This window comes from Rhinolophus sinicus, linkage group LG05, assembly GCF_036562045.2.
Source record: "Rhinolophus sinicus isolate RSC01 linkage group LG05, ASM3656204v1, whole genome shotgun sequence".
NCBI classification, from domain to species: domain Eukaryota; kingdom Metazoa; phylum Chordata; class Mammalia; order Chiroptera; family Rhinolophidae; genus Rhinolophus; species Rhinolophus sinicus.
The window spans coordinates 24,841,712-24,856,380 of NC_133755.1; the positions used below are offsets into that span (position 1 = coordinate 24,841,712).

General features: G+C 38.7%; 1 protein-coding gene across 2 annotated transcripts in view; it reads right to left on the reverse strand.

Annotated features, from left to right (window-relative positions):
* EIF2AK2 (eukaryotic translation initiation factor 2 alpha kinase 2) overlaps window positions 1-14,669 on the reverse strand; it is a 28,787-nt gene that overhangs the window by 12,384 nt on the left and 1,734 nt on the right. The window contains exons 2-10 of one of the 2 annotated variants that reach the window (XM_074331896.1): window positions 10,703-10,837; window positions 10,227-10,347; window positions 8,531-8,685; window positions 6,613-6,733; window positions 6,260-6,339; window positions 5,993-6,095; window positions 4,370-4,404; window positions 3,084-3,146; window positions 1,763-1,885 (exon numbers count right to left, since the gene is read on the reverse strand). In XM_074331896.1, the coding sequence (XP_074187997.1) occupies window positions 1,763-1,885; window positions 3,084-3,146; window positions 4,370-4,404; window positions 5,993-6,095; window positions 6,260-6,339; window positions 6,613-6,733; window positions 8,531-8,685; window positions 10,227-10,347; window positions 10,703-10,821 (920 nt within the window). In that variant the 5' untranslated portion in view covers window positions 10,822-10,837. The remainder of the gene's footprint in view (window positions 1-1,762; window positions 1,886-3,083; window positions 3,147-4,369; window positions 4,405-5,992; window positions 6,096-6,259; window positions 6,340-6,612; window positions 6,734-8,530; window positions 8,686-10,226; window positions 10,348-10,702; window positions 10,838-14,669) is intronic. The other variant, XM_019742045.2, reaches the window with a different exon arrangement.

Sequence of the window (14,669 nt, forward strand, 5' to 3'; positions counted from 1 at the left end):
GGAAATCCATGCGTCAATGCATATAAACATTTTTATGGCTGTAGATTAATACTTCCGAGTATATTTTAACTGTGTTGTAGCAATTTATGAAGCCACTAAAAATGTTCCATAATACTGTACCCTGATCACCTTTAAGTACTTCCATTAATAAAATTGCTATTGAATAGTAGGAACAACAGTATTTCATTCTTGTTAAGCAAAACAGTGAAGAAGGAAAAAGCATTGTTTTGATGCCAGGAAGATCTGAAGGTATCTCAACTGCAAGGCATTGTCCATGGGACAGAAAAGAGGTTTGTATGACTGGGAGGAAGAGTCCCTAGGACTCCATGCCTGCTTCTCCTTTGCTCAGGTCATTTTCCTTAGTCCATATCCCCTTTCCATCTCCTTCTCTAGTCCTTGAAGGACCAGTCTGGTCAACTTACACATAGTAACAACTGCCAGAAAACAAAAAGCGAGATTGGTAAACTGGTGACATGTGATTTAAGACCTCCTTCCTATGTGTCTTCCTTGAAGGAGTTTTGCTATCCAACAAGGGTGGAGTGGGGGGACGGTGCAGATAATACATAAAACCAACATGGGAAGCAATTGGTTAGAATGGAAACAGTGGATTGGCATTCCAGAGTTCTAAATCTCCATCTTGTTAACATAATAGATGGTGTCCAAAGATGGTCATCATCAATCCCTTCCCTCCCCATACACGCACCCAACTCCTCAGACTAAAAGATGGGGTAAGGGGGGCGGGGGGTGGGGGGTGGGAGATGAGGGTAAGGGGCATCGAATATATGGTGATGGAAGGAGAACTGACTCTGGGTGATGAACACACAATGGGATTTATAGATGATGTAATACAGAATTGTACACCTGAAATCTATGTAATTTTACTAACAATTGTCACCCCAATAAATTTAATTAAAAAAAAAAAAAAAAAAAAAAGATGGAGTCTATTTGCCCTTCCCTTGAATCTGGGCTGGCCGCAGTGACTTTGTTTAACCAATCTGGTATACTACGTAGAACTTCCAAGACTTGGTCAAAAGCAGCCTTGCTGCTCTCTCCTGGGATGATTTGCTCTGGGGACAGTCCTTCTTAGTAACCAGCCACTAAGCTGTGAGAGGCCCAGGCCACATAAAGAGGCCATGTGGAGACACTGGTTAACAGCCCCAGCTGAACTTCCAGCCTACAGCCAGTGTCAACTGCTACCCACGTTAAGAAAACCATCTTGGATGTCCGGCCTGGCCAAGCCTACAGAAGACTCCTGACTGCAAATGCATGGCAGACCACAAGTGAGACTGACCCAGACAAACACAATCAACTCACAGAACCATGAGAGATAACAATACCCTGTTGTTTTTAAGCCACTGTATTTTGGAATGGTGTATTATGCGATCACAGACAACCAGAACAATTACCAACTATTTTTACCTTTGAAAAATCAGTTCACATCTTTAGATCTTAGTTTCTGCATGTGTAAAATAAGGAGATGAGACCAGAAAATCTCAAAGGTCACCTTAAGCTAAATGATTCTATAACATCAGTTTTCATCAAGACAGCCTTAAAAGAATGATCAATTATATATCCATTTTTTTATTGAAATAATCATTTCAGAGTAAGCCAAGTGCCTGATAGTAGAATGAGATTTTTAAGGAGGACTGGAAAAAAGTAAATAATACACTGATGAAGAAGACAGATACATGAAAAAAAAAAAAAAATAGTGCAGTTTCAACATACCTTCTCATTCAAAAAAAAGAAAACATTTACTACTTACTTATTATCATATTTAACACGTTTAATAACATAAGTCTTTCCATCAATTCTGTGTTTTGCTGTGAAAACATCGCCGTATCCTCCCGAGTCAAGTTGTGTTATTTCTAGAAAATCCCTGACAAACCTTAAAAGATAAATGCCACTGTTATTCTAAGGTTGGATGCTAGCTGGTCCCCACCCCTTCCACTTTCCCTTTATGTCACTAATAAAATGGACCATATAACAAACATGACTCTCCCCTTCTAAAGAAGGGCCCACTTCACAGAAACTCTTGAATCATGAAGGATAGTTCCTTCCTGTCTCCCCCCAACATAACAGATCACAGTTAACTCCTGACTGTTACAACCATGATAAAGAGTCTAATCACAGGTATGAAACTTTAGAAATAAGCACCATATGTGTCCCTCAGCTACCACCAAGATGTTACAAGAGAAACGAGCAGGTGCTCTGAGCCTGTCCAGGCTTTAACTGCCCGTCTTTCCCTTTTCCCTCAGGCCCCACCTTCCATCAGGAAGCCCTGCTCATTCTACTTCTAAAATGTATCACTGGTATCTGCCCCCTTTTCCCATCTCTGACATCTTCACACCAGGCCAAGCTTCCATGAGAGTCCTGTAGGACTTTGCTAACCAAATAGTCCACTTCCTCTCCTCCTCCACTTCAATCCATGATCCACACAGCAACCAGTATGATAAAAATTTGGTCTGATTGCGTCTTTCTGTGTGCCTAATAACCAATAGTCTAGCTCTGCATTCTGCAAAAAAACAGAAAGCCCTCAAGTGGCCTACAAGGAGCCATGTGATTTGGCCCCTGCCTCCCTCTCCAGCTTGTCTCCTGGCCTGTGTCCTTGTTTGCTGCCCTCCATGTCCACTATCTTATCTCTGCTCCTTGAAAACTCACATCACCTGTCCCATCTTCACCTACCTATATGCACTTCTTCTGCAGAGCCCCAGAGCCCCCCACCTCCTGATGCTGCTTCATCCTTTAGGCCTCTGACCATAGTTTGTAATTTCAGACTTTTTCATGTAATCATCACCCCCACAAAACTCTGTGAGGGCAGGAGCTGTTCTATTTGTCCCACTTATAGATACAAGGCCCAGCACAGTGCCAGCTATATATTAGGTAATTATTCAAATATCTATGGGTTCTCTATTGTTTACTAAAACTGACAATGATCTGTTGTGGGCCTGACTATGTTAAAACAATTATCCCGTTTAGGTGGAAATATAATGTAACCTGTCTGAGGTATAACAGTCCCTTATGAAACTTTTGTCAAATTAACAAACATATCTTTAAGCAAATTCTATTTTACAGTTCCCTCTTACCTGTTTTCCACAGTACACTCATTTCCTACTACGCCAGGAGAGTTAAATTTAGCTGCCAGATTTCTGAAAAATTAAGAGAAGAATGTGAAACTCAAATAAAACCGAAAGCAAATATAACTTGTTTAGAGTGGGTTTTTATGCCATGCACTAGGCTTTTTATAGTTTGAGTCAACTATTAGAATAACAGAGTGACAAATGTTAACCTTTCTTTAAAAAAAAAAAAAAAAATAGGCTTAAGGTCCCCCTCTGTCCTCTAATAATTTTTCATTCCTTCCCTGGTTCCTTTTTCTTGCCTTAACACATTCATGTTTGGCATGCCACTACCCTTCCCTTTTCTCCTCCAGACTCAAAACCTCAGGATATCTATATCCTTGCATTTCTGCCTTTGCATTTTGTTCTTTACTGGTGGTAAGCCACCTGCAATTGAGTTCAAACACCACCTAAACCTAAACACATACAAACTGCGATCTTCCACGAAGCCCTTAAGCCTTCGCCTTCCTTAACACTCTCTGTGCCATCATTCTTGTCTGCATCCCCTTCTCAAAGGAACAATCTTCAAGTCCTTTCTCCTTTGCATCATCTTCATTCAGTTACTATAACTCTATTCCCTCAAGTCCTAGCTACTCCTCCCTTATGGTCTCAAAAATTCTCCTTATCCCTCCTCTCTGCCACTATAACCATGGCTGACGGCCTGATTATCTCACACACAGACCTCTCTTCTCTCCATCCAAACACCCACGTCAGGAATCCTCTTGCCTCAACACATCATCTATTGTTCAGAGTGTACTCCTGGCTCATAAAGGCCCCTGCTGCCATCTCACGCTCATTGTTGACTATATGTACATTCTTGCTTTTCTCTTCATTTAAAAAGAAATGAATTCACCATAATTTACATAACAGTTCCTCTTTTTTTTCCTTACCTGAGTTACTACACCATTTCTACCCTAGCTGCTTATCTGCAGAATAATGCACATTTCTATGAAACACCTCTCCAAGCCCACTTCCAAAATAATGCCCTTAACCAATTACTTTAGCGATGCCCCCATAGGTCTTTATGTCTACAGTGTAGTGTATGCATACATTCAAAGATTTCGCTACATATTTAAGATTTTTTTTATAGATTTCAAGCTTTTTGTGATCTTTAACCATACTTTCTACTTTCGAAACTCCACCCGAAAAGGGTGTAAAATTCTCTACAAATAGTGGAGACTTAATAAATAAAGTTAACAAGCTAAGTTTGAAAGAAAACTTCATTTCAAACTATGTCAATGCATAATGATACTCACATTTTCCCCTTCCTCTGACTATTTCTGAAGTCACTCTGTAACAAGAGAATGGGAAAGCATTTCAGATGACTAAAATCAATCACATTGTTTTTTCTTGCTATCCTTCCTCCTATACTTCTAGCTGGTTCTATGACCACATTTCTTGGTCCATAAGATTAACAGCTTCACCGATTTTTGTACTCTTATCAAGACCTGCTTCTCAGTTTACTTGGTTATGTATCAATGTCCTCATCTGTTATAGCAACCGGACATATATGGCAGGAAGGACAAAACAGGCAATTGTAGGGCATGTTCTGCAGAAGCACTGGTTCTCCAGGTAGAGAACATGGCTTCCTTGGTGAGCCTGTGGCCGGCAGATCTCACCACGTCACCCGTCATTTACAGAGTTGATAAAGACACATACGGAGCCCCAGGGTGTACTTCCAAATAATTCCCCATGAATTGCTGGTCTGATCACTGGTTAAAAACTGCAATGATGACAGTTTCATTTTCAGCACAAATTAAGAATTTTGACACATAGCAAAAAGAAGAGTCTTCGACATAGCTCTCAAAAATTAATTTCATATAGCTATTCTTCGTTCATATTCACTTTTATTCTAGTCGATGTTGTGGGCTTTTTTTTTTCTTTCACCAATTTAAATATGTTCATACAGAGTGGGAAGCATCGGACTACGATTTCTTGAGCTCATATCACCAGTGAGCCACTATATTGCATGGTGACTATGTTACTGATTAATTTAGCCATTGTGTTAATGAGCAATATGTTTTCAACTGTCTGCCTAATGTCTTCCTATTAGATACAGCGTTGCAAAGAACATTCTTATACATGTTTCTCTGTGCATACGTGTGAGTGTTGCTCTAGGAGATAGCCCCAGGAAGGGGAACGCCTTGGCAGTGCACCTGGCACACCCTCAACTTTACTACATGTTGCCAAAGTGTTCTCCAAAATGGTTGTACTGATTTCTACTTCTGCCAGCAACATATAATAGTTATAATTGGAATATAGCTATGCCAACACAGTACTGCAAGACTCAAGTTTTGCCAATCTGATGAGTTTAAAACGGTATCTAACTGTTGTTTTGATTTGCGTTTTCCTAATTACTATGAAGTAAAGCATCTTTTCGTGTCTCTTGCCCATGTAGGTATCTCTTCTGTGAATTGTCTGTGCAGATCGTTTATACACTTTTCTACTGAGATGCTTGTCTTTTTCTTATTGATTTGTCGTTCTTCATAAATAGGATACTTTTGTGACACCAATTATCTAGTTTTTAAATTTAGTTTTTATTTTAAGTTTAGTTCTGAGTTTTGTAAAACAGAAGCAGAGCTATATTAATGAAACTTTTAAACACTGTCTCTTTGGAAGAAGAAGCAACATCATAAGAACACATGAAAATATGAAGGCTAGTAGGGAGAAAAAGAAGGGAGTGAAAAGAGGGAGAATTCTGCATCTGAAGGATGAGATTCATAAAGAAAGGAGAGAGTCAAAGGCTGCCAAATATTATTTAGTAAGAGCACCTCAGTTAAAAATAGAAAAATTATGGTTGGGTACTGAAGGTCGTTTTAAAATGAAGAAACACAAAGGAAAATAAGATTAACTCGGAAGCTTAGTGACAAATACTATACCACGGAAGATGAAGATGAAGAAGAATTGCTAAAACTGTTACTGGTTTCATTTCTTTCTGATCCACTTGCTGAAAAGCCACTTTCAGGGGGTGATTCAGAATCACTAGAAGAAAGGAGGACAACTATTAGTTTATGAATTCTATTTTTTGTTGGTCACTAATTTCTTTCACTAACTTCTTCTTAAACATTAAACGTTTCCATAAAAATTTGCTCTTTTGGGCAACAATTTGAATTTCTTAAATATCACAGTTGTTTGTACACACTTACAACATGTTTCTCTCCGAAGAGTTGCTTCTGTTGTTACTGAACCCAACAGTGGAAGAAACGGGGGAAAGTACGTCATCTTTCTGAAAGAAAAAGAGCTTTCTCAGAAGGTTTAAGTGCAACTAAATGACGTCCCCACAGTGTTTCCGTCTCTGTGCACTACCACATTTATTTCCTCACATTTACCAAATTTACAGCCATGATATTAATGCATTGCTCACTGGTGGGACACAGAATCGAGGTATCCTTTTGCTATGTGACTGGCTGTCTTAGCATCATGTAAACACAGTCAAACCTCAAATCAACTTCAGAGAGAATTTTAAAATACAAAAAACAAATCCAAAGGAAGTACATACCATCGAGGTTTTTTCTATCTCTTCATATGCAAGTTTGGCAGCCAATTGTTTTGCATTCTGTTTCGTAGAACCTATTGCATAACCATATACTTTCGTTCCAATCGTGCATTTACAACTAAATCTAGGAGACATGATGGAGAGTATTTACCTAAATACCAAAAACTAGTAAATTTAATTTATGATTTGAAAAACAAAATACTTATCAGCAATGGCCTTAATATAACACTAATTTAATAGGTAGATTTATATTTCATATCTTGCATAATTTAAATCTTCAATAAGATGGCTGACCAATTTGTCAGAATAACCAGGACTGATCGACAGCTCAGCTTGCATTTTCCAGGCAATTTCTAATTCTTTGTTGCTTCATTCAAAGGTCTGGCTTAAAGGATCTAAGTGGTGACTTTTTTTAAATTCCCTAAAGGTCAAAAGATATGAAAGTAGAGATGGAAAAGAGATGACCCAGTGACTTTTTCAGAGATGCTCAAATGGGAAAGAAAAAGCCAGAAGAGAAAGTGGGGCTTCTATAGGAAAAGCAATGAGGTCACAGTGTTTTGTAAGGAAGGGGCAAAGCATGGATTTTGCTATAACCTCCGCATTTTCTTGTTTACGTGCACAAAATCCTAAGAAAATCCCCATAGTGCAAAACCCCCATGTTGAAGTCCACACTGTCCTCATGTCAGATACAAGAACATTTGTGGTTAGGCCAGGATACTTGGACATTTATACAAGAACTATTTTTAAGGTGACAAAGCAATGGACAAAGTAAGTATCATAGAATTATTAGTATACATTACTACAAAATTATTCCAGTATTATTTGCCATAGAGGGAAACACACCCAACCCGGCTGACTCTTCCCCTTTAGGCCCTAACGGGAGAATTAGGGAGCTGGGCTGAGCGACTGCAACCATTTCTACAGGTCTTATTTTCCCTGGGCATCCCCTAAGAAGATTTCTGCTCTTTTAGGAATCTAATGTTAGAGTACTTTAGTCACAGGAACCAAATAAGTGAGCCACAGAAAAATAAAATAGTCTCTTAATTTACTGAGATTGACACACAGAATTCACTTTTGACTATTTCATTCCAAGGAATAGTATCACATTTTTCTCTTCCTAGTTCTGGCCTAAAAGCCATTCAAGTGTAAGTCAGACGTAAATAGCTCAATTCAGAGAACAGTATCTTCAAGTGGTTGTTTGGACTATTTGTATTTAGATTTTTTTTTCTTCTCTTATTAAACTGGTTGGTTGTAGCTGAGAAACAATCTCCCTCATACTCATTTGTTTTCTGTTTTTCTCAGTCTACTCCTTTCTTTAACCTCACCTACAAGTCTTAGTTCACTGGTGATATTCTCAGTGACTCTGATGCTCTAGTCAGTCCCCTTGCAGCAGATTCCTCAAATCCTGGCCTCCTCACAGTCTAGGTGAAAACCCATTACTTCTAATACATGGTATTTGCCTGCAGAGCAATACCATTTAATCAAATTTGAAAGGCAGTCACTTGAAAAGACAGCTCTCTAATCTGACAATGGTGAAAAGAGAGTCATTCCACATGTGTGGCAGAGCTGTCTTCACACAGCCACTCCCACTGTGACCTCAGGGGTAGGCAGGTCTCTGCATCCCTCAAGCAGGGCACCTCATACTCTCTTTGGTTTCCTGCAAATTAAACCATCGAGCTATACCTCAGAAATAAAGGATTACCCAGATTTGATCAATTATGGTATACGGTTCCAAGTCTTCAGCAATAAAGCATTTCAATATTTTAATTACAAAGATGTACAATTGCTCATAAGTCTTATAATACCTTCCATGCAGAATGTACAAAAAGACCAAATATTTCTGGAAAGTTCGACATGAAAATAAGCTCATTCTATTGCTTAGATACAATGAAGCAGAAGGAAAAACCAAACTACATCTCACCTTCCGGGCCCAGCCGCGCTCAATTCACAAGTAGGGGTAATTTCATAATTTACAGGTAGTTTTGTCTTCTGGGCTACCCTATTAAGAATGCCTATGTAATTCCCAGCAGTTAAATCTGAAGTATCTTTTGCTGACACTGATAAAGAACTAATTTCCTACAAAGAAAAAAAAATTTTTGTTTAATATAGATGATAACCAAGATTTAACTTTTTATTATTCTAATAAAATTACTAAATGAGCCTTTGAAAGACAACTTAGATTTTATGTATTTCCCTACTATATTACCTTGAGTCAACATGTAAGCATGTACTTCCTCTACCAGAAAAAATCCACAAGGATAAATTTTAACAATAGGAAAGGAATCATCCATTTTCCTTTTATAGTTTCATAAGGAAAAATAAAATAGCAAATTTTCTGTTTTTCTATGCAAAATACTGTAACACTTTCTAGCTTGCTATACCCTTTGTAAATCTCAAAAAACAAGATAACAAATATTGAACAAAAACTATACCCTGGATGACAACTTAATGGGAAAAATGAATATAATAGTGTCATTCCTTTCATTGTTATCTCCACCTTCTTTTATTCTTAATCTGACAAAAATCTTGTCCAAAGTTTTCAACTTTATTAATCTTATTAAACAACTAACTTTGGGCTTCATTGATCTTCTTTATTATTGCTTTGTTTTCTTTTACATTAATTTCTGCCCTTAATGTTATTATTTTCTTTCTTCTGCTTTTTTGAAGAGAAGTATTCTATTGTTCTTTTTCTAACTTCTTTACTTGGTTTTCTAGCTCATTAACAATTTATGAGTTTGTGATTTTCCTGATTTATTTTTTTTCAATTGTGATTAGAAGGGTGACATTTTTTAGGAAAATTTTTCAGGAAAGTATCTTGAAAACTAAATTTTTCCAGAAGTTTCAATGTCTGAGAATAATCATCTTTTATCCCACATATAAATGACTTTTTGTCTCATTTCACAGCTGCTGCTCCCCTGTCTCCTGGCTTTTAATGTCACTATGGCCGGCTTGATACTTTTTGTCATTCTTCATTTGACATAATTCCTTTCTTCTGCCTCCACTTAAGGATTCTCTCTTCATCACTAGACTCAGTACTTTCACAATAATTGAAGTTGCTCTTGGTGGTTGTTTTTCTGTATCTGTTGAGTTGTTTTAATCTTCCGCCAGGTCTTTCTTAACTTCAGAAATGTTTTCTACTGAAATGTCTTCAGATAGCTTTTTCTGTACTAGTTACTCTGCACTCATCTTCAGAGATACCAATTATAAATATGTTGGTTTCTCCATCACCTGCCCTTCATATACATCATTCTCCTCACAATCACTTTCATCTCTTTGTCCTTTTCTTACTGTATTCACTCAGTTAGGTGGAGGGACTCCTGCCAGCACCTGTCAGCTCATTTTTCTCTGTTTCCTTTCCATGTTTGCTCAACTTTAGAGTATGTCACTGCTCTCAGCACTCTAAATAGGTATTATCCAGCTTTGCCTACTCTTTCCTAGGCATACCTCTCATTCAAGGTTCTACAGAAATGGAGACAGGAAAAAAGACTGAATTAAATTTCTGAATGTAAAGGAACTTGTGAATGGCTTTATTCTGTATGTGGGTATTTTCTCAGAGTAAAATATGAAATATATTTGTGAGTCCCCTTTCACTAGGGGAAAAAAAGGCAATTACTCACCTCTTTTTCTTTATCAAGTATTTCGATAGCTAATTTGGCTGCAGCATTTTTTGCTTCCTTCTTTGATCTACCTTCAGCTTCTGGAAATGCTCTTTCATCTATTATAACTTGAAATGTATACCTGATTACAAAGAAAATAGTCACAAAATATTATTAAACTCATGCATTATCTAGTATTCCAATCACCATTGCCTCTTATGACTACCTTTCAAGGTTTTAATCTATGTTCAATATAGGGTTTAAGCAGTCACTTCCAAACAGCATAATAACACATCATCTTGAAGCATGTAAAAGCTTATACCCTCTTTTTTCTCTAGAGTCCTCTGAAGTGACCATTTTATGCCCAAAGGACTCTCACAGAACTCTGTGGCAACTTTGCTCTAGAGCTAAAGTATTGACTTCAAAATTGTGCCACAGTTGCCATTCTCCTTGTTTACATTTCATAGGGGTATATGCTTTTCTTAATGGTAGCTTACCTGACATCATGTGGGGGTCCTCTCTTGAACAGTTCATGATACTCAATTTTTACGTTGTTCATCTGCTGGTATTTATTAAGTTTGTCTAAGAAGTAACCTACTATAAAATCACTGGCCATTTCTTCTTTCAGTAACCTACAAAAGAAGTGATGTTTGAAAGAAGTGACACTCACAGAACATATTTAATCTGATTTTCCCAATCCAGTTTAGGAGACAAAATAGGATAAAAAGAATTTCCTTTAGTGACTCATCCCAGCCATACATAAGTCCAGAGAAAAAAACTTTCTTACGAAATCTTTCTTTCTCTCTCATGGACTGCACAATCAAGCTAATTTCTCCCCCGTTTTCTACTTTCAAAATTCAACTGGCCAAAAAAGGAAGGGGTGCTTCACTTTAACTCTGCTCTCTGCTTCCACTGAGTGTCAACTGCAAGTTTGTCCACCTGCCTGAGACAGTAAAAGGGTGATTTCTTTCACGTCCACATCAGTGATCATCTATTGTTGTTAACTCTAAACTTTACATATCACCTATGAACCTCTCTCTGAGTTTCAGATCTCTTGAGCTAACATCTCCACTTGGATGTCTTCAAAGAACTTTAAACTCAAAAGATCTAAAACTGCATTTATGATCTTCCCTTAAGCTGGTTTGGAGTTTCCTTTCTCAGAAAATGACTCCACCATCCATCCATGTCTGAAAGCCATGAATCTGGGAGGCACTATTGACATTTCCTTTCCCTGCTTTCTTAGTCCTGACCCCCAAATCCTTCAACTTCTCAACAACATCAACAGTCTCTATCCTGGTTCAAACCACTGCCATCTCACTCCTGGACTGCTGCAAGAACCTCAGAACCAGTTCCTCACAGCCACTGAAATTCCTTCGCTACTCTGGGGCCATCATGATTTTATTGTCATCGTGGTAAAATATAACCAACATGAAATGTACCCTTTTAACCATTTTAGAGGGTACAATTCACAGGTATTAAGCACATTCACAGTGTTGTGCAGTAATCATTGCTATCCGTCACCACAACTCTTTTCATCTTCCCAAACAGAAACTCTGTACACATTAAACAATAACCTTTCAATTCCCTGTCCTCTCAGCCTCTGGTAACTAACAATACTTTACATCTTTATGAATTTGCCTATTCCAGGCATCTCACATAAGTGGAATCATACAACTTTTGTCCTTTGTGTCTGGTTATCTCACTTAGCAAAATGTCTTCAAGGTTCATTCATGTTGTAGCATGTGTTAGAATTTTCTTCCATTGAAGACTGAATAATATTCCATGATATATATGTACAATATATTTCATTTATCCATTCATCTGTTAATGGACACTTGCATTCTTTCAACTTTTTGGCTATCGCAAATAACGCTGCTATGAATATTGTTGTACAATTATCTGTTTAAGTCCCTACTTTCAAATATTTTGGGTATTTACCTAGAATTGGAATTGCTAAATCATATGGCAATTCTACGTTTAAAATTTTGAGGAACCATCAAATTGTTTTTCACAGTTGTTGCATCATGTTATATTTCCACCAGCAATGCATAAGGGTTCCAATTTCTCCACATCATCACCAATACTTATCATTTTCCATTTTTTTAAATTTAATAGTAGTCACATTGTGATCTTTTAAAACATCAATCCAATCATACAGTCCCCACAAGCTACCAAAAACTGTTCTTGTCAAGGTTACCAATGGCTTCCCCATCTTTAAAACTAATAGTTCTCCTTATCTACTTGACCTTAAACCAGCATTTGACATGGCTGCTCATTCCCTTCTGCCGCCTGTCCCTTTTTAAATTTGGACTTCGAAGACACTTCATTTTCCTGGTTTTCTTCCTTTTGCACGAGCTGCTCCTTCTGTGTCTCCCTTCTTGGTTCTTCTTCATCTTTCCTCTAAATATTGTCATGTCCCAGGGCCCAGTCCTTAGGTCTCCTCTCTGCTGTACCTACATTCACTACCTTGGTTATTGCCTCTAGGCTTGTGGCTTTAAATTCCATCTATGTAACTATGGTTCTCAAAAGTACGCCCCAACTGGCTGTTTCCTGACTCCTAATGGCTTCTGTCCAACATGCTCCCTCCTGAAATGCTCTTGACTTTATCCCTTCTGCTCCCTTTGCCTGTTGAACTTCTACTTCCTATAGATCTCAGCTCAAACGTCATTTCCCAGAAACCCTAGAAGAGGTCCTGTTTTGGTGCTCTGTCACAGCCCTTGCAACTGCTTATTTAACTGTCTTCCAAGAGACCACGAGCTACAAGAGGGAAGGGACCAGGCATACCACAATGACATTATTTACTCAATAATGAATAAATGAATACCAAAATATCTCCAGATCACCCTCACCTCCATGACTTGTCACAAGCTTTTCTCTCTGCTTGGAATGCAGCATCTTCATCCTCTACCTACCAGGCAATTCTCAGTGATGCGTGAGGATCAACGCAGGCTTCTCTGCTGCTGGAGGGGCAGTACCCCTCTGTAGGTCTGCCAGTCCACCTTGCCCAGCAACCTTCACTGCCCTCACTGCTTTTTAAAATAGTCAGTGAGCTCTTTGGGGAGCAGGTTCTATGTCTTACTCATTTTTGTATAATCAACACGCAGTAGCAAGTGGTAAATGCTGAACAGTAAGATGGTGTACAGTTGAATGAGAGAATGATTAATTAAAATTAAATACTCCCCTTTAAACCTTCTCATCTTCTCCCTTTTCTTCGCCTGTTATTTTCTGTGCATCTTTTCTTCATTCATTTAGTAAGTGCTTATCAAATGTCAGGGACTGTTCTGATACTGAGCATACAGATATAAACAAGACAGAACATGTGCAGAAACAAATAACAGGAGTGGGTATCATGATGGCCAGATGACCAGAAGTGCTATGATGAAATTAAACAGAGATATGGAATCTTAGAGAGTGAGTTGGTAGGTGGGGGCAGAAATATGATGGAGGTGGTTTTAGATACTGTGGTGAGGGAATAGCCTCCTTAGGAGGGAATATTTAAATCAAGCCTGAATGATGAGAAAGTCCATCACACCAATATATGGGGGAGGAGTAGCTCAGGCAGAGGAAACCCTGGAGCAGGAGCCAGTGCAGACTTTGGAGGGATAACAATAAGGCCAAGGGGACTGCTGCACCGTGAATGAGGGGTTAAGGGTAGGAAATGAGTCAGAGAGGTGGGCAGGTGCCACAGCACACAGCCCTTTTAGGCTCTGGATGTTACTCCATTAGGAAGCTATCCGAGGGTTTTAAGCAAAGGGGTGATGTGACTGGATTGATGTTTCAAACGACCACTCCGATGCTACGTAGAGAATGGAGAATGCTGGGTATGAAAAGAGGAAACAGAGCATGAGTAAAAGTTGGGAGACCAAGCAGAGGCTGTGGCAGTAGCTTGGGTGAACAACGGTGGTGAGCAATGGCGGTGGCTGGAAGCGAGGTGCTAGAAGTGCCCTGATCTGAGCAAAGGCAATACCTTCACATCAGTGCTTAGTGCGGTGAAGAGAGTTAGGCTTTAGAGCCACAGGGATCTGGGCTAGACATCTCTCTGAGTCTTTGATTCATGACCTAAAAAACACCTGATTCACAGGTTGTTGTGAGGAATAAATCAGACGAAAAGCATCTGGCACACTGGTGGGCCCCAATAAATGATGCTCCTGGTCTGCAATTCCAAAATCCAAAAGCACTGAAAAACTAAGGTTTACTTTGTTTTCATTTGTTTTGTTTTTGGTAGATTTGTAGCCCCTTATCCAGACCTAAACTGGCATGACCGATTGAGTGTCTGTGTCATACTTTGGTACCTATTTATACATTTCACTGCAGAAATATGTTTCATTATACCTAGAGTGTTACCCCCAAATCCTGCTGAGAGCATTACATAATAGACAGGGTTTATGCTGTATTGCCTTTCTAAAATCCAAAATCTCTGAAGACCAGAACACACCTGGCCCAAGGGTTTCAGATAGGATGTGT